General features: G+C 45.9%; 1 protein-coding gene across 1 annotated transcript in view; it reads left to right on the top strand.

The window, feature by feature from the left end:
* Fshr (follicle stimulating hormone receptor) overlaps positions 1–20,444 on the top strand; it is a 163,257-nt gene extending 142,813 nt beyond the window's left edge. The window contains exons 5-10 of the mRNA XM_005391009.1: positions 1,307–1,378; positions 2,974–3,051; positions 6,676–6,744; positions 6,853–6,927; positions 14,305–14,490; positions 18,999–20,444. Of these exons, the coding sequence (XP_005391066.1) occupies positions 1,307–1,378; positions 2,974–3,051; positions 6,676–6,744; positions 6,853–6,927; positions 14,305–14,490; positions 18,999–20,232 (1,714 nt within the window). The 3' untranslated portion in view covers positions 20,233–20,444. The remainder of the gene's footprint in view (positions 1–1,306; positions 1,379–2,973; positions 3,052–6,675; positions 6,745–6,852; positions 6,928–14,304; positions 14,491–18,998) is intronic.
* The last annotated feature ends 4,540 nt before the right edge of the window (positions 20,445–24,984 follow it).

Here is a 24,984-nt window from a genome sequence, read left to right as displayed (position 1 = left end):
AAAGACACCGAAAGTGATAAACTCAAAGAGACTCACAGTCCTTGACAGTGATGAGTGTATCATTAAGGTATTTTAGGTTTCAAGCACCCAGTATCAACTGTGGCTTAGGAAGATCAGACACCAAAGAAAGAACAGGAGTAGAGATACCAGGAAGTGTTAGAGTAACTCACAGAGTGGAAGAAGTGGTGAAGAACAGTGTGTGGAACAATGCTCACGAGCTACTTGAGAACTTTAACCTCTGCCATGGCAGTTCCTTCCATCTAAACTTCACCCAGCTTAATGTAAGTGCACTAGAAAACACCAAGCTAGCTTTATATGTTTTCACCCCTGCCCTGGACCTGCTTTGACACCACGGTAAGAGATGGCCATCAGGAATCAACTGGGTAGTCACAAATCTCCAAGCTAGAAGTGGAGCATCAATACCAGTGTCACCTTTGACCAAAAAGAAGTAGGTGTCTATAGCTAAGTCATTCCCTTCACTCTTTCCTGCTCAGATGGACAGTTCTGACGTATGTTTTGAAAATCTCCTAAATCTACTTCTTGAGACTAGGGAACAATCACCAGCAGTGGTAGCCGGCTCAATAATTCATCCTGGTATCGATGAGCTTTCCTCTGCGCCTGCTTCGTGCTTCCCGTCCTGGAAGCCCTGAGCTCATATCACCCACATTACATTCCCACAACACCACCTTCACGTCAGGCTCTCGGGTTCTGCTTTCTGGGCAAGCCAAGCCAGGCCTTGAAAAGGATCCACGGTAGGTCTGGAATTGTTGGGTATAGGAATTTACGGGCCATGTCTGTAGGTGATGGCGGCAGATGACTCAGCCTTAACCAACCTCCAGCCACTTCCCTGGAGACCTTGATGGGCTCAGCTCAGGCTTTAGGTGTACTTGGAGTTCAAAGGCACAGAATTTCATGTTCAAATGTCAACAGAGTTACCTGGAGTGGGGAAGGGGTGGATTCTAACAAGCATGCTGAGGCTGGAAATGGAGAGTAACTGAGGAGAATTTTGTCATCCCGTTGGAAGGTATTCTTAGATCATGCTCACTCACGGATCTTTAGGAAAAATACTTGTGTTGGGGCAGACTATCTCCTTTATGCCTAAAGTTTAAGTTTCTTTGCTGTGAGTCATCAATTTCTTATTAGAGCCTGGTTAAAATATTCAGCATAATTCAGATATAACATAGGATTTTCTGGTAGGTTTTTCTGATACTACAAAATCGGTGTTTTGAATGTAGAGAGTTCCTATTCTAACAACTGTTCAAATGGCAGCTCCATGTTTTCTCACTCTCATTTTATCCCTCTCTAGGTTAATATCCAATACAGGTATCAAGCACTTGCCAGCTGTTCACAAGATTCAATCTCTTCAAAAGGTTTTACTGTAAGTTTTTCACTGAGCAGCGCATCCATCAGCTTTCTGTCACTATTTTAAAAGTCGCTGAAATAATTAACTTATAAAGAGAGAAGGTTTATTTTCACTCGAGTTTTAGAGGTTTCAGTCCGCGGTTGGTTGGCCCCATTGCTTTGCACTGTGGAAGCACATCGTGGCAAGAGGACATGGTAGAGCAAAGCTACTCACCGCCCTCCAGGAAATGAAAGAGAACACAAGAACCAGGCCAGGGTACCACAGTCCCCTTCAGAGTCATGTCCTCCCCCGTGACCCAAAGACCTCACACAGCCCCACTCTGTAAAGCTTCTCTTGCTTCCCAACAGCACCAAGCTGGGGGCCAAGCTTTTAACAGATGGGCTTCCGGGGAACAGTCAGGCTCCAGAACTCCACAGGCAGTTACCAACTCGGCCGAGGACTGTGTTGCCCAACAGATTTCTGGGCCTCTGTCATGCAGTAAGCAGCCTCCATCCTCCAGAGCGTTCCCGGATGGACGTTAAGTGGGAATGCAAGCAGCAAGGGCCTTAGTCTGATATGCAGGCAGCCAGTCTCAGTCTGGAGAAAATCAACAGCCTTCTCAACAAGGGTTACCCATGAAGCAAGCTTGTGGCAAAATCAGTCGCACTCTCTTGCTCTTTTTTTTTTTTTTACTTATTAATGCTTTATTACTGACCCCCTGCAATTTCCTCATATCCTTCATCCTTCCTCTTCCCCTCAGAGTTCCTATGCTGCCCTATGCATAAAGACATTATCTGAAAAATTCATACTGAAGCAACAGTGACATGATACACTGGCTTCTTCCCTAGGTACCTACAATTTGAAAGAAAGAAGAGAAAAGGCAATGTGTAATGGTAATTTTATTTCCAAGAGTGAAATTATAAGAATATGGACAGGCCTCAGAGGAACAGGGGACAGAGAGAGAGACAGAGAGAGACAGAAAGAGAGAGAGGAGAGAGAGTGAGAAAGAGAGTGAGAGAGAGAGAGAGAGAGAGAGAGAGAGGAGAGAGAGACAGTCTTCTAGAATTTCTCACATTGTTTCCAGCTGTTTCCTCATTCCACATTTATGTCTTAGATCAGACCTCACAGGGAAGTTGATGGAAGGACAAGGAATATAAACAGAAAGATAAAACTTTCTCCATCCTTTAATTCAGGAAAGAAAAGTCAACAATAAAATTGTTCTATGACCTAAGAAAATAGACAGAAGGAAAGGAGCTATATGGTGAGGAGTGACATGGGAGAAGAACAGAAAAGGTGGGAAGGAGGTGACCATTTTAGTGTCTTTGTCCATGGAGTAGAGACCCAACGTGGAAGCAAGGATAACAAACAGCTGTGTTAACAAAAGCTTTAAAATGAAGATACTAGCTAAGAGAACTGCAGCAAGAGGAGACACTGCTTGTCTATAGTTCCATCTTTAAGAACTCACTTATTAAAGAAAAGTTTGTTTCCCAAACTGTGGGCTCACTATCCTCTGAACAAAAACCATGTTAAGATATTACCTCAGCTAACAATCACATCATGCCAAGTAAACCAAATGTGGGAAAGTTACACGAGCAAACATAGATATCTAATTTGTCTGTACTTTCTTCTAGAGACATTCAAGACAACATAAACATCCACACAGTTGAAAGAAATTCTTTCCTGGGGCTGAGTGTTGAAAGTGTGATTCTGTAAGTAAGGGGGGAAATCCAGCAGGGTAACATTTGATTTTTCACTTAATGCCATCTTTCTCATAATAGCATACTCCTTCTCTGCCTGAGTGATTTTGGCATTTCCCTACTTAAATCACTCTCTGGTTCGTCTTTACATTTCAGAATCACAACATGGAGTCATGCTAATACTTTGTGATTCTGTAGTGGGATTCAAGAATCTAAAATTGCTCTTTGAATGATGGTCTCCTGTGATCTAACATCTGCTGCAAAGGACAGAATAATTCATGCATCAATAAAGCTAGTGACTGCCCCGCAAGACTTCTGTTGCCCAAAGAAAAAGACCAAGAAGGAGGCAGGGTGTGGAAGCCAGGGCTCCCCCTCCTAGCTACACTGAGCAACTCCTGTTTGGTCCCATGCTGAGCAGAAAACGACTTCTCATTTTCTTGGAATGATCCCATGTTTGAAATGAGCTGGAGTTACTTCTGACTTCTAGGCAAGTTTCTAAATGCACTCTGCATTCTTAATGAACAACTTAACCTTCTGTGCTGGTGGTCAACTCAGTTTACCCACCCTCCAGGCAGGACGGGCAAGAAACAGGTGCAAGCCCTACTGACTGCTCAAACAGCCCATAAAAGTTAGATGCACAGCATGCTACTTGGGGAAGCAGTAATTTCAACTATATCTGTAAGAAAAGTATTTTATCTTCTTATTTTACAAAGTGTTGTGGGGGGGTTGTTTTCTGTGGCATGATTTCTCGTGGGTTTTTCTTTTACTTAAACTTGACTGTAAATATTTAACTGAAAGCTACAAAAAGTATACACATCCTGTCTGCTCTTCGCTGACTCTACAGAATTTAGGAGCAGACTTTTCAAGAGAGGATGGTTTGCTTTTCCGAGTCAACACTTTTCAGACGCGTTTCTGAAGGACAGATTCACGCTTGTGAGGATGACACCTATTTTTCTTTCCTTGGCTGTCCCTTAATCCACAGGTAATAGAACGAGAAGAGTCGCATTTGGCACAGCCCAAACCTCCAGTTGCTCCTGGTGTGGGTGCTTCCCCCGTGGGGGCAGCCAAGAGCACGCCGGGTGAAAAGCGTTGCAAAATATCACAAGGACAGGAAAAGCTTTCTGTCCGGGAGCAGATTTTAGTTCTGAGACCTATTCTGAAATTAAATGTAAACATATTTCTATTTTTTAAACAGTCCTACAATGAGGGATTATCTGACACTCGGTTAGCGACTCAAAGAAAGGAGCCTAAGTGCCCTTCATGCAGAGGCCTCCAAGCCCTCCCCGCCCCCAGAGCAGAGGGACTGGATAGGAACAGCGAGAAGCTCCAGCCAGACAGATGAGCGACCTAGGTCAGAAGACCTAAACGAGGCCACAGGGGTGACAGCTCGCAGGACCTGTGGCCTCAGGACGGCCTTGCTTGCTGTGCACACCCCCTGCTCCTAGGTTGGCTCCCATCCCCTTGCCAGGCTCAGAGGTTTAATGGGCCAGGTCCCTCCACCCTCGTTCTGTAGGAGGAGTCCCTGCCGAGGGGAGCCATGGTCTTACCCCAGCCACACAGAGTCCTCAGGTTTGGGTAAACCCTGCTGCGGTCATTCCTCCACGGATGCTCTGCCCAGGCTGATGTTGACCTCACTATCATCATCTGGTTGCAAAACACGCACTTCCTGTCTTAGACTAGGAGTGCCCTTTACAAATGCTGGCTTCTCTTTGTTAGCAGCCTGAGTGTCCGGCAGCCCAACATCTACCCAAAGGAAGGCGTTCTAAACATGATTTGTTTTTTGAGTGATGATTCACTGTTGATATAAAAAAAAAATATGGTCCTTCTCCCCACATGACAGTGTCTGCTAAGTGTCAAATACATGAAGACAAGGGGTGACTTTAACAAAGACTGCAACAAACCCTTCAAATCCGTCTGCAGCTTCCTTAATCAGAACAATATCTGTTTACAGGACATATATGTGCAGGAAAGATCAATTATGTAGTCTGTAGAAAAATAGATGGAGCCCACAGAGATTTGCAAACCTGTAGATGTAAATTAATGTTCAACCAACTGTGGTCTACAAGCCAAGTCCAGCCTCTATGCTATCACTGCTTTTTACAACCGAACATTCTAATGATTGGTGACACTCATATTGAACCCAAATTAAGTCAAATGTTACCCTGCCCCCCTCAAAAAATTCCACTATTTTCAATAACAGAACTATATTACAAAAGAAAAAATGTGCTAAATTATTATTATGTTTTGAATTTGGTCAACAAAAATTTTGTAAAATTTGTTTTATAAGAATTAAATGTGCTTCTTGGCCCATAAAACCTACGATTTACTACCTGGCCCTTTACAGAAAAATTTTGCTGGCCCTCGGGTTTGATCTGAGACTGCCGGGGATGTACATCCCCCAGGTCAGAGGCAGGTGCTGCTGCAGCTCCCACCAGCCTGGGCAGATTGCCAAGGCAGCCAGGAGCTGTCCCTGGCAGGGGGCCTCCCACGGGCAGGTGGGAGTGTGCAGAATGGCACTGCACGGCTGAGTGGTCACTACTTTAAAAAAGATTTATCTTGCTTCTCTCTGGATTCTTCTTAGCTCACTGGGCTTCGGGAGGAGAAAAGAGAGACATGCAGCTATTCTCCTGGGATTTTAAGTATTTCCTAGCTGCCTTGTGCAATCCAGAAAAGTGCCTGCAGCCTCATTACACAGGAGCAGCTGTGGGTCAGTTTTTAAACAGTGGCCCTTGTAACCCACGCCCATCCCCAGCCTGCCAGGGAAAAACACCTGACAGCAACACAAGAGCAGTGGTCAGGAGCCCCTCGGGATAAGCCCTGCTGGCCTTGGATGTCTGTCTTTGTTCTCAGATCCACTCAAGAGTAGAACAAGGTGGAGCTGCCGGCCCAAGGTGGCCTTGGGCGCCCCTGTGTGAGCAAACCTCCCCAACACTTCCACAGGGAGCTCGCCCTCCCCACAGCCTCACACACGCTCACACTGCCTCGCCCGGCCACTGCCTACGGTCCCTGTAATTGATTTCCCTTCCTTCCCGGCTTAACCCAGAGTCACCTCCACAAACCTGGAATAACCAGGGCCCTGAGGGTCACAGAGATGCTCAGGTTGTCTGACAACTTAATTAGATCACTTTCTGATGACAGCCAGGTCGCTGCTGTCGGTGAGCACGGGTGAACAGCTTAAGGCCTTGGAGAAAGGTAGCACGCAGTGTTTTTCCTCTGTCTGAGAAACACTGCTTTAGTGATTGTACAATTTCTGTTCCACAGGACAGGGAAGATCTGTTCCTCGCAAGCACCTTCTCCACCCTTGAGGGGATGTGTGCAAAACCTTATAGTCATGGGATTCACACTGCTGCCTAAGTGTGTCTTTTAAAAATTAAATTTCACTTATACCTTTTGACATGAACCTCATTTATCCCGTTGAGTAGACAGTTCATGCACACAATACAAACTTCAAAAGTTACAAAAGGTCATTCAGTGATGAGTTATTCTCCCCCCACCGCTGTGCTCAAGCTTTAAGGGCTGTGTTTTACTTATGCCACTAATGTGCGCTATCTGACCTTGCCCCGTGCTTCCAATTATGAAACCCCTGTATTGTTTGCATCGGACGTTATTGGTTTTTTAATGGCCCATTTGTTTCAGATGGCTGAATAAGAATGGGATTCAAGAAATACACAACGGTGCATTCAACGGAACCCAGCTAGATGAACTGTAAGTAGCCCGGACTGGTCTTTCAGGCCATTTAGAGGGAAATGGCTCTTACAACAGGGGTATTTATGCAGCTTTGGGTCTCTCTTCTCTCCCCAATCCCATCCCCAGGAATCTAAGTGATAACGATAATTTAGAAGAGTTGCCCACTGGTGTTTTCCAGGGAGCTTCGGGACCCGTCATTCTGTGAGTAACTTCTTCTTTCCGTGGGAAAGAGCTGAGTGCGTGGGAGTTAGAAGTCAACTCTCTCCAGCTCAGGGAAGCCTGCAAGGCTGGCCTGGTAACCCAAGCTGGCTTTTATTCCTGTCACCTGTAAAGATGTACAGGAACAATCTAAGGCTGATCCATGGCCTGACTTTACATAAAATATCAATAATAATAATGTGTAATGAGCACTTGACAAGTACCAAACAGTGTTCTAAGACATGAGGCTGCACCTTCCTTGTAATCCTTATCCTACCCCAGGAGCAGGAGCTCTCGTTGGCATTTTAGAGAGGAAACACTGAATTCCCTGGAGGAGTTAACTCACTCCATCAAGCCTGTGCGAGTTTCATTGCAGGAGCTAAAGTTAAACTGGCCCGGCTGATGGCACAGATTGACCCCTCCGCTGTATGTCTCTTCCTGGAGGGAAAAACACAAGTCTCTTTCCTTACCCTCAGCACCCAGGAGGCCTGTGCACACACCCAACCCTGAGCCCGTGAGCTCATCGTCTCTGGGATCTGCTCCCAGACCCCTTGTGACATGTGCGGCGCCGCCTCCCGCTGGCACTTGGGCTCCCCCCCCCCAAAAGTGTCTGTTGCCCTCTTCCCATCTGGCCCTGTCGCCCTTTCCCTGGAGGTCAGTCTGCATCCTGCTTCTTCTTCAAGTTGGCCTGACCAACTCAGGCGTCAGAGACTCTTGTAGCTTAGGCCATGGGCTGGGGCTACATTTCTAAATGTGTTTCCCTGAATTCTAAACCAGACCTACTAAATGCCTGAAGAATGTGCTTCAGGAAAAAGAAAGGCACTCATAAGGGAGAAAGGAGAGGCAAGGAGAAATGCTGGGCAAAAGAACAAACGTGTAAATAAAGCTTTATTTCTTGAGCCTACGTGTCCAGCATAAGGTCAGTTATGGCATCTGATACTGCACATAGTACTTCACAGGTGGTCAGCATGGGCTATGTGTGGTTCTGTCTCTCTCACTCCCTCCTTCCTGTCAGCATCACTTTTGTTTTCACCAAATGACTCATGTTCTCTTTCAGGCTGGAATCTTTGTATCTCTAAAATTTTACCCTGTGTGGTAGAACTGGAATTCCACAAATGTTTCTTATTGATGATAAAGGGTATGTGTGCCCCACCCATGGGATTCTGCCCCTTTGGTGGGAGAAAAATGTATACTTTGAGAAAGATTTACCATCCTGACCAAGTTCAAAGGATGCCTAGCCTGCAACAGGCAGGACAATGCCAAAGGGGATAGCTCCAGGGGCTGGGGATTTAGCTCAGCGGCACAGCACCTGCCTGGCAAGTGCAAGGTCGTGAGTTCGATTCCCGGTACCGGAAAAAAAACAAAAGAAAAACAAAGGGGAGAGCCCTGAGGTGCCAGCGCAGACCGCTCCAGTTTAAAACCAGCCCCTTCTCTCTAAGCCTCAGTTTCCTCATCCAAACATTAGCAAAACCAGTAGTATCTATTTCCTATTATCATCTGAACCTTAAAATTACATGTACACATATATATGTTCATAATTTTCTTTCACTCACTGAACAGATGCTAAGCAGCAGCTTCATGCAGTATAGTACAGGAGAAAAAGAAATTTCTCCTTGCAGAAAGCTAATATTCTTGTGGGGCAAGGGGGACTCACAGAATAATTACATACATCACAATGTACCAGATCACGGTATACAAAGTAGGACACAGACCTAACAAATGACGAATACTAGGCATGTAGTCCAACTGTTCAAGAACACAAATTATTTACATCTTATAACGCTTAAGTTTCCCCATTCTTAGAGCATTTGTGAAACAAATGGACTTTGACAAGGCACTTTTGATACACGTTGGGTAGATAGCGTCTTCTCAATTTCACTCGGCTGAAAGGCCTAAGAGTATTGGATGTTTACCTGTAGCTAGTGACAGGTAAAATCCTGATCCAAGAGCAGATTAACCCACTGTCCACTCCTGAAAATGTTTACACTGGACATGATCCCCGCTCATTCATTAGCCGGCTGAGGAGACCAGAGCCCAAGAGGGGAAGTGATCCTTCAGAGATCACACCACAGCTGTAAGTGACAGAGCTTGGGCAACAAACTAGGTCTTCTGCCTCCCGTTCCCATGTGTTCCCGCCATACCATCTTGCCATGAATACAGCTGCCGAAACATCTAGAAGTTATTCACTGAGGTCCCCTGTAGCCGCTGTGAAGTGAAAGGAAGATCATTATGAATACCAGCCTCTTGGCCTGAGAGCGCACGTCAGTGATATGGGGACACAGCACAGTATAGCTCCTGGGGTGGTGTAAGCAGGTTCCAGGCCAAGTGCTGTACAACCTGTCTCATTAGAATATTTATATCATGCCTATATCTTGCACTCTGTAAGTACTAGGAAGTAAGTGCTAGAAAGACAACAATACTCAGTGTATTAGCTATTGTATCTCTCCTACTAACCTGTTTTGAAACTCTGCTTTATTGTTATTATTTAATGGAAAACACAAAATGGAAGTCTTCTAGGCAGCACTGCTGTGAATGCAGATACACAGAGGGACAGCGCCAACAGGAACGGTGCAGCTGGGTCCACAAGCTACGGGGCCGTTGCTCCATCCCTTACTATAGTAACATACATGGGCAGAGTTAGGTGAATAAAAGTTATAGAAGTCCAGTGGAATTAAGAGGCACTACTCATGACTCTAAGTGTTGAGAATAATGATCCATTCCCTACTCTTCTGTCTCAGTGTATAAGGATAGATGTCCAAGACCCTGGCTGAAAGTCCACCTATAATTGCTAGCTTTCATATCCTCCCCTCCCTCTCCTATCAAGTCTCCCCTCGGGGCTGTGAGGCTATTCCAAACGTCCTTTGAGCCTTTACTCATGTTGCCCCAAGATGTAGATGGAGAAATGGCCTAGTCCCTGTCCTGCACCTCAGCTTGCCCTGGTCTGAGGGCTGCTTGTGTTAGGTGTGGGGAAGACCAGCCCACCCAGCCACTAGGAGAGGATGCCTGTGCAGACTACTGAGCCCACAGTAGACGCTGCTCCAGCTAGGATGGTGGATATGCCTTGAGTCAGACCCCCTCTTCCCAAAGAAGACACATCTGGGTTCTTGAATCCAGGAGGTGTATGAAAAGAGTCCTCAGTGTTTATGAGGAACGCTTGGTGGAAGCAGAAATTTTGCTCAGAGGGAAATTGAGCTGTGCTGCATTTGCCAAGAAGGTTCAGCAGTTGTACTGAATTGAGGAGGGAGCCAAGCTTCTACCGAAAGAGTCTGTGGATGCCTGTTGTCGCTAGGAAGGAGCCACCTCTTGGGTAAGTCAGCTCAGAAGAATGCCAAGTGCAACTCTGCTCTGAGCTACCTCTGTGGCTCTGCACGGTTCTCAGCTGCCTACAGCAGTGCTTCCCAATTGCTTGTATACCAGAATCACCTGGAGGTCTTTCACAGCTTAGAAATTTTTCAGGCCAGGATTGGGACCTGAGAATTGGCATCTCTAACACCTTCCCCTGTGGAGCTGATGCTGCTGGATCCAGGGAGCACTCTGAAAATTGGGACGCTTCGCCAGTCTCCGAGGAGCTCCTCCATCAGCTGGCGAATCTGCCTCCCCACAGACTTATCTTTTGTCCCCAGCAGATATGTAGAAGGGACCCTAAGGGGGTTTGGGAAGTACCTACAAACCCGTGACAGCTCCTTTCCTAAAGGTGACATTTCTGTTTGAGTAAGAACAGGAGCTCCTGGACCTGAGAGTCCAGAGCCACCTGGGAGTGCAAGAATGAGCTGTTCCTCTGCAAGGAGAACCAGGCGCAGCGAAAGTAGGGACGCGCAGCTCCGAGGCAGCAGGCCAGCGGCCTCCTCTCCCGCTCCTGAGTCCCGACCTTGAACATCAGCCGCCGTCTAAGTTTCCACCTGGTATTCCAAACTCGCTCAAGCTTTTTCTCAGCAATCAAGCAATCGCTGTTTCCTTGGGAAACAGTTTCCTGTGGGGAAAATTTAATGCATTGCCTTTGCGGGCTGGAGCCAGCACAATCATATTCTGATGGTTTATCAAATTGATTTGGCTATAGCTCAGATTCATTTGATAGTTCAGATTCAAACACTGAGTTATTTGTATAAGAATGATTCTCTTCCATTACCAGTGTACCCACAGTCCTATAGATAGTAAATTGCCTTTTTATCCCGCCTGGGATCATGAAAGAGAGGTCTTCTAGCCATCTGTCAGTGCAGGATACACCCGAAGTGTGCTCTCACTTATGGAAATGATTGACCTGTAATAACATCTTTTCTGGGAAAAATAGAAATTGTTCAAATCAAGTTTGTGGCAGAGGCTATAACACACTTTATTAGACGGGGCACAGAGCGCTACTTAACTCCTGCCTTTCCTGCCTCGGCGTCCTTACCCACTGCCGTCTCCCTTGCCGCTTTAATGTAAAACCAAGAATACAAACAGCATTGAAACGATTCAAGATTACTAAATCTGTTCAGGACACAATTATCAGCCCACAGTGTCTGTGCTGGTACTTTTCAGGATTTAAATTCTCAAAACAACTCACTGCCGCTCACTGATTAAGCGTGTGTTGAAATGTTAACCAGTATGATTTTTTTCAATAAAAAGACCACAGTCGTTAGGCCTGACCAGTCTAAACATTCTCAAATACTCACTGAGGCTATCAGAGCTTCCATGCCGCACATTCTGTAGACGTTGAGCACCTACTACATGTCTGGCACTGGGCTAGAGGCAAGAGATAGAAATACTTAGAAACAAAACGCAACAGTGTCTATGCTAAAGTATCCGATGGGAGGGACACATGCCCCTCCCCCGTACAACAAGCACTGCAGGAATTTTCAGGGGAGGCCGCCACAACACCAAGCAGATGCCCAGGGAAGCCCTGCCATCTGGGGCACAGGAACGTCTAACAGGTAAACTGACCCACTGAGGACTGAGACCGTCATCCTGGGCCTGAATTTCTACCAAAGCCACTTTATTCTCTCTCTCCTTTGAATCCTTCTTCTTTCCCGGTCACTTAGCAGGTATTTATTGAGCACCTACTACATCCCAGTCTCACGAGTTTTAAGACTAATCTTATGAAAATGCAGATTGCGATCAAGACATTCTTCAGTTCTTGTGACTTCTAAACTCTTCTGCTTGGCTCTCAAGGCTTACAGACTCAGTTACACTCTATGACTTCCTTTATTCCTCCAACTGTGGTTGCCCAGAATAACTCTTCTGCAGGCTACCTTGGGCCTCTCTCCCAGCACCTCTTTATCCACCAGTCGCTGTGCTAATCAGCATTCTCCAAAGAAATAGAGCTGACAGGATACAGACACAGATAGAGGAGAGGATCTCGTAGGTGAATTGGCTCACGTGAACACGGAGGCTGAGACGCCCCATGCTAGCTGTCTATGAGCCGGAGAAGCACAGCAGTTGGTTGCTGCCTCCATCCAAAACTAAAAGCTTTATGACTGGGGAGCCACGGGTCTTGCTCCTGCCCCAAGGCTGGGGCCTGAGATCCTGGGAGTGCTGGTGGACGTGCCTGCCATGGAAGGCTGCAGAGCTTGCAGCCCCAATGTCCAAGGGGAGGGGAAGAAAGGTGGCCAGCCTGGAGGTGGGGGGCTTACCTTTCCTCTTTTCGTTCTCTCCGAGCCATAGCCTGTGAGATAGTGCTCACCTGCACTGGGTGAGGACAGGTCTTCCTTACTGTCCACTGGCCCAAGTGCCAATCTCCTCTGAAACAGGTTCATCACACACACACCCAGAAACAATGTTCTACCAGCTACCCAAACTGACCTACATTACCCAGCGCAGTCACAATAACCTATGTTTATCAAGATGTGAATAACTAATAGCATGCTTTTGTTACCTGCCTCCCCCACGAAATATTTGCATTCTAAGAGCAGAGAGTCTTTTCACAAAGGAGTTATAAAATTAAACACCATATTTCCAGTCCCTGGAGAAGGATCACAGCCAGGGAGTAGACCGTGTGTGTGTGTGTGTGTGTGTGTGTGTGTGTGTGTTTTAAGAGAGCAAAACTGGGAACGTCACTGTCAGTCAGTCTCAAATATCACTGAACAAGGCCTATGTACATTTTTGCCCCTGCTGAATTAAATATTTATGGATTTTTCTTAATCCATGGAAATACCAGAGAGAGACTTTTCTGGCCAGTCTAAAAGTGGGAAACCCTGTCCTGCTCCATATTGGGTCACTCCAGTAAGTATATGGTAAGTCTTCTACAGCAACTATTATTCCTCCCTCATTCGGGAACCACTTCTGCGAAAGAATGTGTTTTATTATACTGTATTTTAAGTGACCTTGTATCTCCTACCCACAATTCCCTTCTTCTTTATCCACAAGCATCTGGATCCCAGGACACTGACAAGCGGCCTTAATCTCAAAGTAGCAAGGCTACTTCGTAGAACTGGCAGCAACACACGTATTTTACAGCCTGGATGTCGAGGAATCCAGATTAACAAGCTAGCTGCAGAGCAACGAGCAGTCAGAAAGGAGCCCAAGTTTCACGAGAAGGGATTACAAACCCAACACCTAAACAATGGATGGCATTTAAATTACCCCACCCAGTGCATCATTCTGCTTATTCCTCATGCGTGCGTGTCTCCTTGAGAACCGGGCACAGTGCTGCTCCCTTCCTTGATAACTCTGATGCTCTTGGTTGCATATAATACCTGCTGCAGAAGCATTATTTTGCTGAGCTCACTTTAAATCCAGATTTTCTTTCTCAGTCTGCTTTGCACCTCTCTCCCTTTAGAATGAGCTCTTTTATAAGACTTGCTCCAGCCTCTCATTTTTAACTACATTGGTGAGGCATCCCTGAGAGTCAAACAACTACCTGTTGACTAGACTCCACGAGCCCATTCCTGTGCCAGATCTACACACACAAAAGTGTCTTAGTAATCTATGCTTTGGGGCATGTGACATGTAGCTGAGGAAATAAACACGGGATAATTCAAACAATATGAAACCCCCTAGTTTATCAGGCATATTTTCACAGCTAGTTTTATAATGGAGCAAATGGCATCTATTTCTCAGCCCTCTACAAATTAGTGGGCATGAATAGGTAAGCTGCAGAAGAAGAGGTGGATAATTTTAGTCACAAGCAAGAGTTAGACCCCAGATCGGCCAGGGTGCAAGTATATCCAGTAATCAGGGCAGTCGCTAACACTTCCTACCAGGAATGCAAGTACCAGGGCTCCCATACTAGCCAAATGTCCTGTTAGCCAAATACTGACCTGACTGAGGTACACTGATGAACGAGAGCCCCCTTTATACCCACGTAAGAAGATTACTACACTAGAATGTCCACTATTTTGACTACTGAGAGCAGAAAAATCAGGCTCTCAATAATCATGTCTTATTTTCCTTTTCTCCTTATAGAGATATTTCAAGAACAAGGATCAATTCTCTGCCCAGCCATGGCTTAGAAAATCTTAAGAAGTTGAGGGCCAGGTCAACATACAACTTAAAAAAGCTTCCTAGCCTGGAAAAGTTCGTTGCCCTCATGGAAGCCAGCCTCACCTACCCTAGCCATTGTTGTGCTTTTGCAAACTGGAGACGGCAAATGTGAGTTTTCCCATGTCCATCCCTGGGATTTGGCTTGGGTGCTTCCCCAGTGTAAAGCTCAGCCTACAACTTCTACATGTCTGAGACACGAGGAGAATCCACATGCAGAGATACCTCCGTGGCTGAAGCCCAGAGGTATGGACTAGATCAAACATTCAGTCTTGTGGAGGGTGAGCAAGGGCTGGACTCATAATTCCTTTGAAAATGGGTTCACAAGTTGGGTGTGATGGTGCATGCCTCTAATCCCAGCACTGGGGAGGCTGAGGCAGGAGGATCATTGTGAGTTCGAGGCCAGCTTGGGCTACAAAGTGAGCTCAAGGCCAGCTTGAATTGCATAGCGAGACCCTCTCAAAACAACCAAAAAAAAAAAAAAAAAAACAAAGAAAATGGGTCCACAGAAGAACACTCCCCATATGGCACTAAATATTAAATTGGAAAACATCAAGCACATAGACAATGCTTAATATTTAAACTTTTTTCCTTTTGTACCAATATTGATTCACACTTCAAGTCCCAAACTCTTCACCCCATAAATGTCCCATTATATTAGCTTTGAAAAAGAGGAACAAAAATGCCACAACAAAGACTGATGAACACATCTGTAACACATCCCAAACACACTGAGCCTGCCATGTCTGCTCCCAGGTCTTAGCAACTCATGGGGTGGACAAAGGTAGAGACACCTTCTTACTTTGGCTTTCAAGGCCAGTTCAAGGATGTGCAGGTTTACAGAGGATAACCTACACAGAACAAAGTCCTGGCAGATACTTGGTCTAAGAGTTGAGGAAATCATAGCAGGATCTGGAGAGAGTAGAGACTGAGTGGCTTTGAAGATTGCACATGCTTCAGACATCTCAAAGACTGTTGGCAGGAAGGACTCATTAGAGATAAGGAGTTCTTGAAGTCCCTACTCCTTCCTGAGCTCTCTGATAAAACCCACACCATGTGGCTGTGCTCTCTGATAAAACCCACACCACGTGGCTGTGCTCAGTCACGTGATGTCTTTTCACTACTCTTTTTCAGCAGCTCTGTGCTAATGCGGCTGCCCTGTGATAATTTTCACTGTTTAACAGTCTCCTCAATTACTCTGTCTTCAGCATATGCTGAGCTGGAAAGCGGCATATATTCCCAGCTGAAATGCAGCACAAACAAAAGCAAAGAAAGAAAAAATAGTTCATGCCCTAAAATATTTTCAAAGTCACTGGGAGCACTCAGACCCATATGAAGGACTGGCAGGAAAAGTGCTGCTCATAGGAATTAGCATGCATTACCATGGGGCTAGTCAGAATCAACAGTCCTCACAGAATAGCTCAAGGGCCGAAGAATTTCCTCCTGACTGTGAGAATTCTTAAGGGCCTGGGCTGAGGTAAAAGGCTTACTTCTTTTATATTCCAGATGAGACTCATTCTAACCAGGGTGAGAAAGATGCCAATTTGCTGCCCAGACCCTGTAACTGAATACCCCTTGGGAGGCATCTCGAAGGATGTTAAGATCAGCATGAGAGCAGTGCATGGCATGCTGCTTGGCCCAATGCCAGCACACCACAGGGATCTGTTATCTTATTGTGCTGTTCATATGCCTGTGTCTTGCCACCTCGCAGCTGTGTAGACATAGCCTTGGGGCTCACCCAACCAGAAATCGTAAGGCTGCCTTGTGTGGCTTCATCATAGGAAGCCTTCTCTGACCCAGAGGACCGCTCTGTCCTCACCCCCTCCAGGTGCCTGCTGTTGCTTACCATCAGGGCTTGCTGCGAGGCAACTTCTTCCTTCGCCTTCCCAAATGTGGATTTTTGATTATTTTTAATTTAGCAAATTCGCACACACAAACACAATACAAAATAATTATGCTTTTCAGAAGCAGATCCCAGAATCTATTCCTTTCATTAGATAGCATAGGAGATGAGATTCAGTGATGGGGTTCAAGTTTAAAGCTGTGTCCTCCTTGGGAAGTGGTGTCCACAGTGTTGCTGCGAGGCCTTTGCAGCTGTGGGGTTTTACCAATGGCCCTCTTGGACCTCGTCCCAAGGCTGGGGCAGCCACCCCTCCCTCATCACTGAACCAGGTACAGCATGTCCTTATCACACTTCTACATTCAGCCTGTGTTCTTTCACTCTTATTTATTCTTTAATTCTTCCTGTGTTGAGGTCATTTCTTCACAACTGGTTTTAGACTGCTGCACTGCGGCATATGCTTCTAGGCACCCACACAGGGCTCTCTACAGTAGCCTCCATCACCTGTCTTTACGCGGCTGACACGTGCCGAGTACTCACTACCAGGCACTCTAATCCTTGCATCTTTACCTCTAATATTTTACATAATATTTCCTCATCATTAATATTATTCCCGTCTCACAAAGGCGAAATTGAGGCTCAGCAATACTTGAGAAACGCTGAGCAAACTCAGATTCAAACCTCTGCCTGTCTCCAAAGTTCCAGCTCTGAGCCACTCTGCTATGCCACCCTGAGCATCTGCACTGGCTGATCAGGATCTGGGAGTAGCACTGTGTAAATCAACCGTGAGCCAAGGTCTCAACTCTTCACCACACTTAGGGAGCCACAGCAGTGCAGAGACAAGACTATATTTCCCTCAGGTCCACTGTTATTGCTGTTCTTATCTCAGAGCCATAAGTCCTTCACCTTTCCCATACCTTGAGTCAAGAGTCACTTGTTTCAGGGAAGGGAAGCAGTAATATTTAGGCTATGTTGGGAGCAGCACCAAGAATCGGCATCTGCACAAAGCCAACCATCAACTCCAGGAAGTAAAAGCCATCTCTAGATGGTTACGTTCAGTTTCATTCCAGTAGCCCAGTGTGTAATCCACAAGCAAGGGTTACATATCTTCTATTCCTGGATTTGCCCATCCAGCTGTAGCCCTTCCAGTGACAGGATTTGGAGCCAAGAGTGAGGCCAAGGACCACTGCATGGCGTTCTTGACCTCTCCATGCCCACCTCGGAGCTTGCCTCACCTATCTTCTCACATCACTGTTTAAACGAGGAGATTCTCAAACTCTGATTCCACTCACTTTCAAATACCTATGTGCTACTTATTTAATGCTTGTAGTGCAAACTGTGACTGATTTGAGAAGACTTACCAGTTTCTAAAACGAAAGATCACACTTTCTTTGGCAAAAGAAAAAATATGTCCCCTGGGCCAAGGAAAAATTACTTCCTGGAAATGCACTTCTCTTCCCAGAGGTGAGAGGGGAGGAGCAGGCGCTCTCTCACAGCTCCTGCTCATCGGGGTGGTGGGCAAGTTCAGTTCATGTGCCGGACGCTGGATAAGCACTCCCCTTTTAGAATCAAATGGAGCTGCACCTACCTCACCACTCCTCCAGCCACCTGTCTCCTTCCCACGAGGGCTTTTGAAGGTGTTTAATCCTCACAGCCCTGCTCACTGAGATTATGTCAATGCTCGAGAAAATGGTGTCATTTAACATTGCTGTGAACTTGTCCCTTGGTGAGACAGGGAGAGCTAGAGATGGATGGATAGACAGACAGGCAGATAGACAGACAGACACACAGACAGAGATATATGATTTTTTTCCATTCAAAAATACCCCCAGTGTGAATCATTCCTGCTTCTTAAAGCTTTGCTTCAAAACAGAAGTATTAACCTTCTATGTTCACATGCAGAGAATGGATAGGATATTAATGCATATTCTACCAATAAATATTCATTCAAATCTTGTAAGTGCTTCTATATAGTACTTCTCCTGTCCGTTTTGGCTTAAAGGGGAAACTGAGACAGGAAAGCGAACCCATGAAGAATGATGCTCGTAGAAGATATTACAATCATGTAATGAACTAGACCCCTTTGCAGCCTGTATTTGCTCTGTTGGGAACTCACTAGGGAACTACTTGGTACTAACCAAGCTCACCTTGAAGGGTGAACACATGCATGAGGTTTATTGTGGCCCCTGGGTGTAAGATAATAAAGCACAGGGCCTTGATGCCATTTCAGGCAACATAACTGGCCTCCCAGGAGTCAGGGGCCAAAGTCTGTGGGGTGGGGCCAGCTGAGAGTCAACTACAAACTCTGATTCTCTAATTTGTGGAGGTAAAACAAGCAAACAGTTCCCATTTGTGTCAGAGAGTGAATGACCTTCCGGTGATTGGAACATAGCATACACGCCCTCCCCGGCACATGAACAGAGAGCTGAATGGAAACTGGGGAAGGGAAGAGTAGGATGGTATGAGGTCTGTAAATTAGTTGCACTTAAGAGCAGGGTTTGGCTAGTCCCAGGCGCCTTCCTCCCCACAGTCAGGTTGTGGCCAGATGGTTTCCCCCGTGTGCCATCCACTCTAGAAATACAGATAGGAGTTGTTCTGTTCATTTACAGTAAGCAACATTAACCCTTGAGCCCAGCCTCAAGGGCAAACAAGACGTTAGCAGAAGGGAAAACAACCTTAAGAAGAAACTCCATTATTTCTACCCTATGAAAAGACAGTAATATATTTGCCATTCTGGATCCAGGAGGTTGATTGTATTCATTTTTCTAAATGTTTCCAGCTCTGAACTTCATCCAATTTGCAACAAATCTATTTTAAGGCAAGAAGTTGATGATGTGACTCAGGTTGGGGCTCTTAGAGTCTCTCTGGCAGAAGACGATGGATTGAGTTACGGCAGGGGCTTTGACATGATGTACGGTGAACTGGATTATGATTTATGCAAAGAAGTGGTTGATGTGACCTGCTCCCCTAAACCAGATGCATTCAACCCATGTGAAGATATAATGGGGTACAACATCCTCAGGGTCTTGATATGGTTTATCAGCATCCTGGCTGTCACTGGGAACATCACCGTGCTGGTGGTCCTCACCACCAGCCAATACAAACTCACCGTGCCCCGGTTCCTCATGTGCAACCTGGCCTTTGCCGACCTCTGCATTGGAATCTACCTGCTGCTCATAGCATCAGTTGACATCCACACCAAGACCCAGTACCACAACTATGCCATTGACTGGCAAACTGGAGCAGGCTGTGCTGCTGCTGGCTTCTTCACTGTCTTTGCCAGTGAGCTCTCAGTCTACACTCTGACAGCCATCACCCTGGAGAGGTGGCACACCATCACCCATGCCATGCGGCTGGACTGCAAGGTGCAGCTCCGCCACGCTGCCAGCGTCATGGTGACGGGCTGGATCTTTGCTTCTGCAGCTGCCCTCTTTCCCATCTTCGGCATCAGCAGCTACATGAAGGTGAGCATCTGTCTGCCCATGGATATTAACAGCCCTGTGTCACAGCTGTATGTCATGTTCCTCCTTGTGCTCAATGTCCTGGCCTTTGTGGTCATCTGCGGCTGCTACCTGCACATCTACCTCACAGTGAGGAACCCGAACATCGTGTCCTCCGCTAGCGACACCAGGGTCGCAAAGCGCATGGCCACCCTCATCTTCACCGACTTCCTCTGCATGGCGCCCATTTCTTTCTTCGCCATTTCCGCCTCCCTCAAGGTGCCCCTCATCACCGTGTCCAAGGCAAAGATTCTCCTGGTCCTGTTCTACCCCATCAACTCCTGCGCCAACCCTTTCCTCTATGCCATCTTTACCAAGAACTTTCGCAGAGATTTCTTCATTCTGCTGAGCAAGTTCGGCTGCTATGAAATGCAAGCCCAGATGTACAGGACTGAAACCTCGTCCACTGCTCACAACTCCCACCCAAGGAATGGCCACTGCTCTTCGGCTTCCAGAGTCACCAATGGTTCCAGTTACACGCTTGTCCCTCTGAGCCACCTAGCTCAGAAGTAAAACATGATGTAAGAAGTGTGTGTATGGAAATTAAGCCTCCCTTTGAAGAGTGAGCCACAGGAGAGCTGACACAGTGCTTCTGCCTATCTCATCTAACTGAATCTTTCTGTCTACCTATAAGGTAAATTCATCAGGAACTTCCAATTTCAGGTGATACATTAGGAAGCTGAATTCTATTTTAATAATGATAATAATAATGTGATACTACAGCAGACTTGTTTTATGCTTTATAATGTGCAAAGTGTTCTGCTCATATATCTCAACTGATCCTCAAGAAAGTTTGATTAAATAGGCAGAGCAGGGATTATTCTTGGTATTTTACAAATGAGGAAACCAAAGCTGAACAAAATCAGTGGTATGTTTAAAGTGGTTTAGCTTATGAGAGGCAGGACCAGGATGAGGTATTCTGACTCCTGGAGAACTTCCAACAAAAGCGTCACAGCAAGCTTTCATTGAACATTTATCCAGCACCATGATGACATTACACTGGGTCGACTTGGATAGGCTGACCAGACCAACCTTTCCTAGAATTCCCTTTGTCATGTGTTTTTCGCCAGAACTGACCATAGAGAAAGTTCTTGGGAAAATGAGAAGTCAGAAAAAAGTAACAGCCATCTTGTAGCTCAATGTAAGTGGTACCGCAGGTCACGAACTTGCTTCTTTCCACAGTTCTGGTCGCAAACGAAGTTGTATGAGAACCAATCAAATTCAGTGGTTGGGTTCAGTGTTGAGCCTGTGGGGAGATTTGATTCAGTTCCCGTCCAGTTTGGTTTATGACCAGAATCACAGAGGAAACTGAGTTGGTGAATCGAGGTACCGCTCACGGTGCTCTGTTGCTGACCTGGTTTGGTTTCTTGCTGTGAAGCAGCAGCTGGGTCTGCAATTACTTCACCCTCCCTGATCCTCTCTCGAGCTGTCTGACTCCTGGGCCATGCGTGTGTGTCTGTCTGTCTGTCTGTGTGTCTGTCTGTGTGTCTGTCTGTGTGCCTGTGTGTGTTAGCTTCTTGATGAAGGGTCACACTTCCACAGGATATCTTGTCACCAAGATCAGAGCAACATGAGTAGAAACAGTGCTCCCTCTGCTTCCAGGGGGCAGCACCTTGCACCACGCCCCCAGCAGGCCCAAGATCTTCCCTGTACAACTGCCTGCCGTGCCTGAGGACAGCTGGCTTCAGCATCAGATGTGGAAACAACTTCCTTACAGAGGTTGCTCCGCCAGCGCCCGACATATGTGCCAGTTCCCTGGAATGCATAACTACCAGCCGCGCATGCCTGCACTGGTGCCTATGACCACAGGACTCTGCTTCTCTGGTTGAATCCTGCATTGCAGAAGATGTCCCTATTATGTGATATGCATGTGTATTCTAATGCTAAGGACCCCACAACTGGGGGTTTCAATAGAGCTGAAAGTTTATTCAGACTCCATAATCAGCCAGGACTCAACCTCTCCAGTTTCAGCTTCTTCCTCTCTAAACTAGAGTTGGTCAGGTACCTAAGTGTCAGCCTCATCACAAGAAGGAGAAAAGAAGGTGGTTGTGAAGTGCCTAGTTCTACAACTGGTTTGGTGCATATTCATCTACTGCTGTCCTCCCAGACCCGGGCCTGGACTCGTAACCACCTCTCCTGACATGCAGTCTAGAACTCATCCCATTACAGCATATTGCTCCTGATAAATAACCACACCACCCGCATCTATTCTCATAAACGACTCCATCCAAATAATTGAATCGTAAATATGCACCATAAATTTCACCAAGCACTGGGCCTTGGCCAGCCCACAAAGCTCCGAGTCTCCTGTCTGAGTATCCTCTTTCAATGTCAAAATCAGTCCTTCCTTCTCTTGCCCTTTGGCAAACATTTCAAAAGTTTACCCCAAATCCATTAAAGAGGAAGTGCTTGTACAGCCAGAAGCAAAAGCAATCATCTCTGCCCATCTTCCCTGGCACCATCTCCATGTATTGTGAGCATCAAATGAAAAACTAATTTTCCTTGTAAGTAGTTTAGAGCGTGTCCCAAAGAAAGAAAGAAAGCCACCTTAAAAAACAGTCTAGAGTTTTACTATCTAGTACAGTGACCACTAGCCACGTGTGGCAGCTAAGCACTTGACATGCAGACAGCCTGAACTGAGATGTGATGCAAGTGTAAACATACACTGGATTGCAAAGTGCTGTGTACATAAAAAGATTCTAAAATAGCTCAATATTTCTTGTATTGGTTACATACCATAATAATGCCATTTGGTTATATTGAGACAAATATAGAACACATTTAGAATCAGTTTCACCTATTGCTTTTTACATGCTTATATGGCTTCTAGGACACTGAAAATGACATATGTGACTTGCATTTGTGGTCTGCGTTACATTTGTGTTGGAGAACACTGACCTGAAGTTCTCTGAAAACAAAGGATTTGTATCTAGCGTTTTCCTCCCCGGCCCCACACCCCAGTTTGCTGCACTATTGGGCTGTCACAGCTCCATCTGCAGTCATTCTTCTTTCTTATTTGTGGCCAGAGGCAAAGTATTTCTGAATTTGGACTCAAAACCAAGTAGAAGCTAAATTATAAATATGATCGAGTAGTAATTATCTCACAACATAGCTGCTAATGACACATGGGTTTAAGAGATTGTGCCTCTGACAGGCAAGAATATATTCAGAGACAAACACACACCAAGGGCCTCTGAAGACATCCCTCCCAGCACTCTGTCACTAGGACGCTTCCGAGTAAAAAATGGGGCTTTTCTTAAATAAGCAAACATATTTTTGGACAGCTAAATTCAGTTTTCTTAAATCCATTAGATGAGTCTCAAGGGAAAGAAATACGCCCTAAACTTCTGTACTTTGGAGTACTTCCTACATTTCCTGCGGTAGAACAAAAACCATTGGAATCCAACATATCAATCCCTCCTCCTTAAGAGTTGTTGTCCAGGTAGCACATCCAAAGCTGTCCTTCAAGGGTAGTGGCTCAGTCCCAGAGTAGTGATCCAAACGAAAACATACACACACACACACACACACACACACACACACACACACACACATCAAAGAAAGCATCAGAGTAGAGCAGGGGGAGTAACTTGGTGGTAGAGCCTTTTCCTAGCCTGTAGAAAGCCCTTGGGTTCAATCCCCAGGACTGCAAAAAAGTTTCAAAACACTACAAGAAATAATAAAATTTTCTAAGGTTTTTTTAAGCTGTTATTTCAATTCTCAAAAACGATTAGAAGAACTAATAACCCTCAAAGATTTCTTAAAGCACCCATATTTCTGGGGGTGGGGAGTTAAAATACTACCAGCTGGTTCGGCCCAGGTACTCATCTCTCAGAATGGGCACTGGCTGTAAAGGTCTGTTGGGCCATCCTGGTGCAAACAGCGTAAATTCCAGCCCTGCATGTTTTGCTCCCGCCTGGCCTCACCCTGGACTGCTCCCCTGTCTCTGTCTCAAACATTTCCCCATGAAACCCTCCTCCAGTCCTACCCTAAACGCCTCTCGCTTGCCTCTATCTCTTCTCCCTTTCCTCCAGCTATCACCTTATGGAACTGCAAGGAGCAGTCAGAGAACTTAGGACCTTTCTTGGAGGGGTCAGAGCAGAGACTGAATGGATAAATCCAGAAGCTCTTAGGGGCGGAATGAGGAGAATAAGTACGTACCTTGATTTTCTGTTGGAACATACAGCAGTAAGGGAGGGAGTAGCAGTGGGGGCAGAGGCGTTGCTTTGCCGTGGGACCCCATGTACTGGAATAAGGAAGGCTTTAGACCTTGTTTCTGGAAGGAGGGAGGAGGGAGGGGGAGGAAATTTGCCTCACCAATATACTGTAGCCCTTCCAAAGCGGCACTGTGTTTTATTTAGATCAGCATCATAGGGCGCTCCTAAGAAAGTCGGGAAATGATTTCTGCAAGTGATGGCCTCCACCTTTGAGTTCATAGAAATTTTATTTTCTTAGTAAAGTTTAGAAAGGCGCAAGCAAGGAAAGAATATTCAACTTCTACATAGGGAGGGGAACTGGAGATAGTAGATAAATATATAGAATGTTTTGCTGGTTTGTTTATTTAATACACACCCTAGTCTATTAAATACACTAAAGAAATGTCAGCCCAAAATAAAGCTCAGCTGTGAAGTTGTGCATGTTGACTTTCATCAAAAAATGCTTTCAGCTACAAGAAGCAGAAACTCCTGCAACAAACAACTTAAACAATAAGATCATTTATATAACATTGTCCTGGCTTAGACAAGAAATTTGATGGTCTCAAGGACCCAGGACCTCTCTGTTCTTTTGCTCTACCTTCTTTGGAGAATTGCACTCAACTTTTCCCATGGTAACAAGGTTGCTTCTGCAGTTCAGGATGCCACATGCAGTCACGATTACATCCAGAATAGAGAAGAGAGGTCTTTCTTTCTAGGCATCTTTCTTTTCAAAGGGAAGATCATTTCTTCCTGAAAGACACTAAGAAAGCATCCCTTCCTACCCATTAACCAAGGCTGTTCCCCTGGCTGCAAGAAGTACCACGATGAACCTCTGCCACATTCAGCCTCTGTAGAGGCAGGCAGCCTCTCACAGCCAAGAAGGTGAAAGGAAGAGCTGGATGAAGAGAAATGGTTGGGTGGGCAACCTGACTCCCACCTGAGTCAACCTGAATCCTCTCCCATGGGCTGAAGCCAATGGGACTCCAGGTCAGTGTGACAGTTAAACTGGATTGTCAACTTGATAGGCTTCTGAGTCACCTAGGGGATTAGTATGCACAGTTCTGGGTAT

This window comes from Chinchilla lanigera, unplaced genomic scaffold (assembly GCF_000276665.1).
Source record: "Chinchilla lanigera isolate Chin_1 unplaced genomic scaffold, ChiLan1.0 scaffold00040, whole genome shotgun sequence".
In the NCBI taxonomy this organism is placed as follows: domain Eukaryota; kingdom Metazoa; phylum Chordata; class Mammalia; order Rodentia; family Chinchillidae; genus Chinchilla; species Chinchilla lanigera.
Note: the sequence above shows the minus strand (reverse complement) of the source record. Positions and strands in the feature narration are given on the sequence as shown.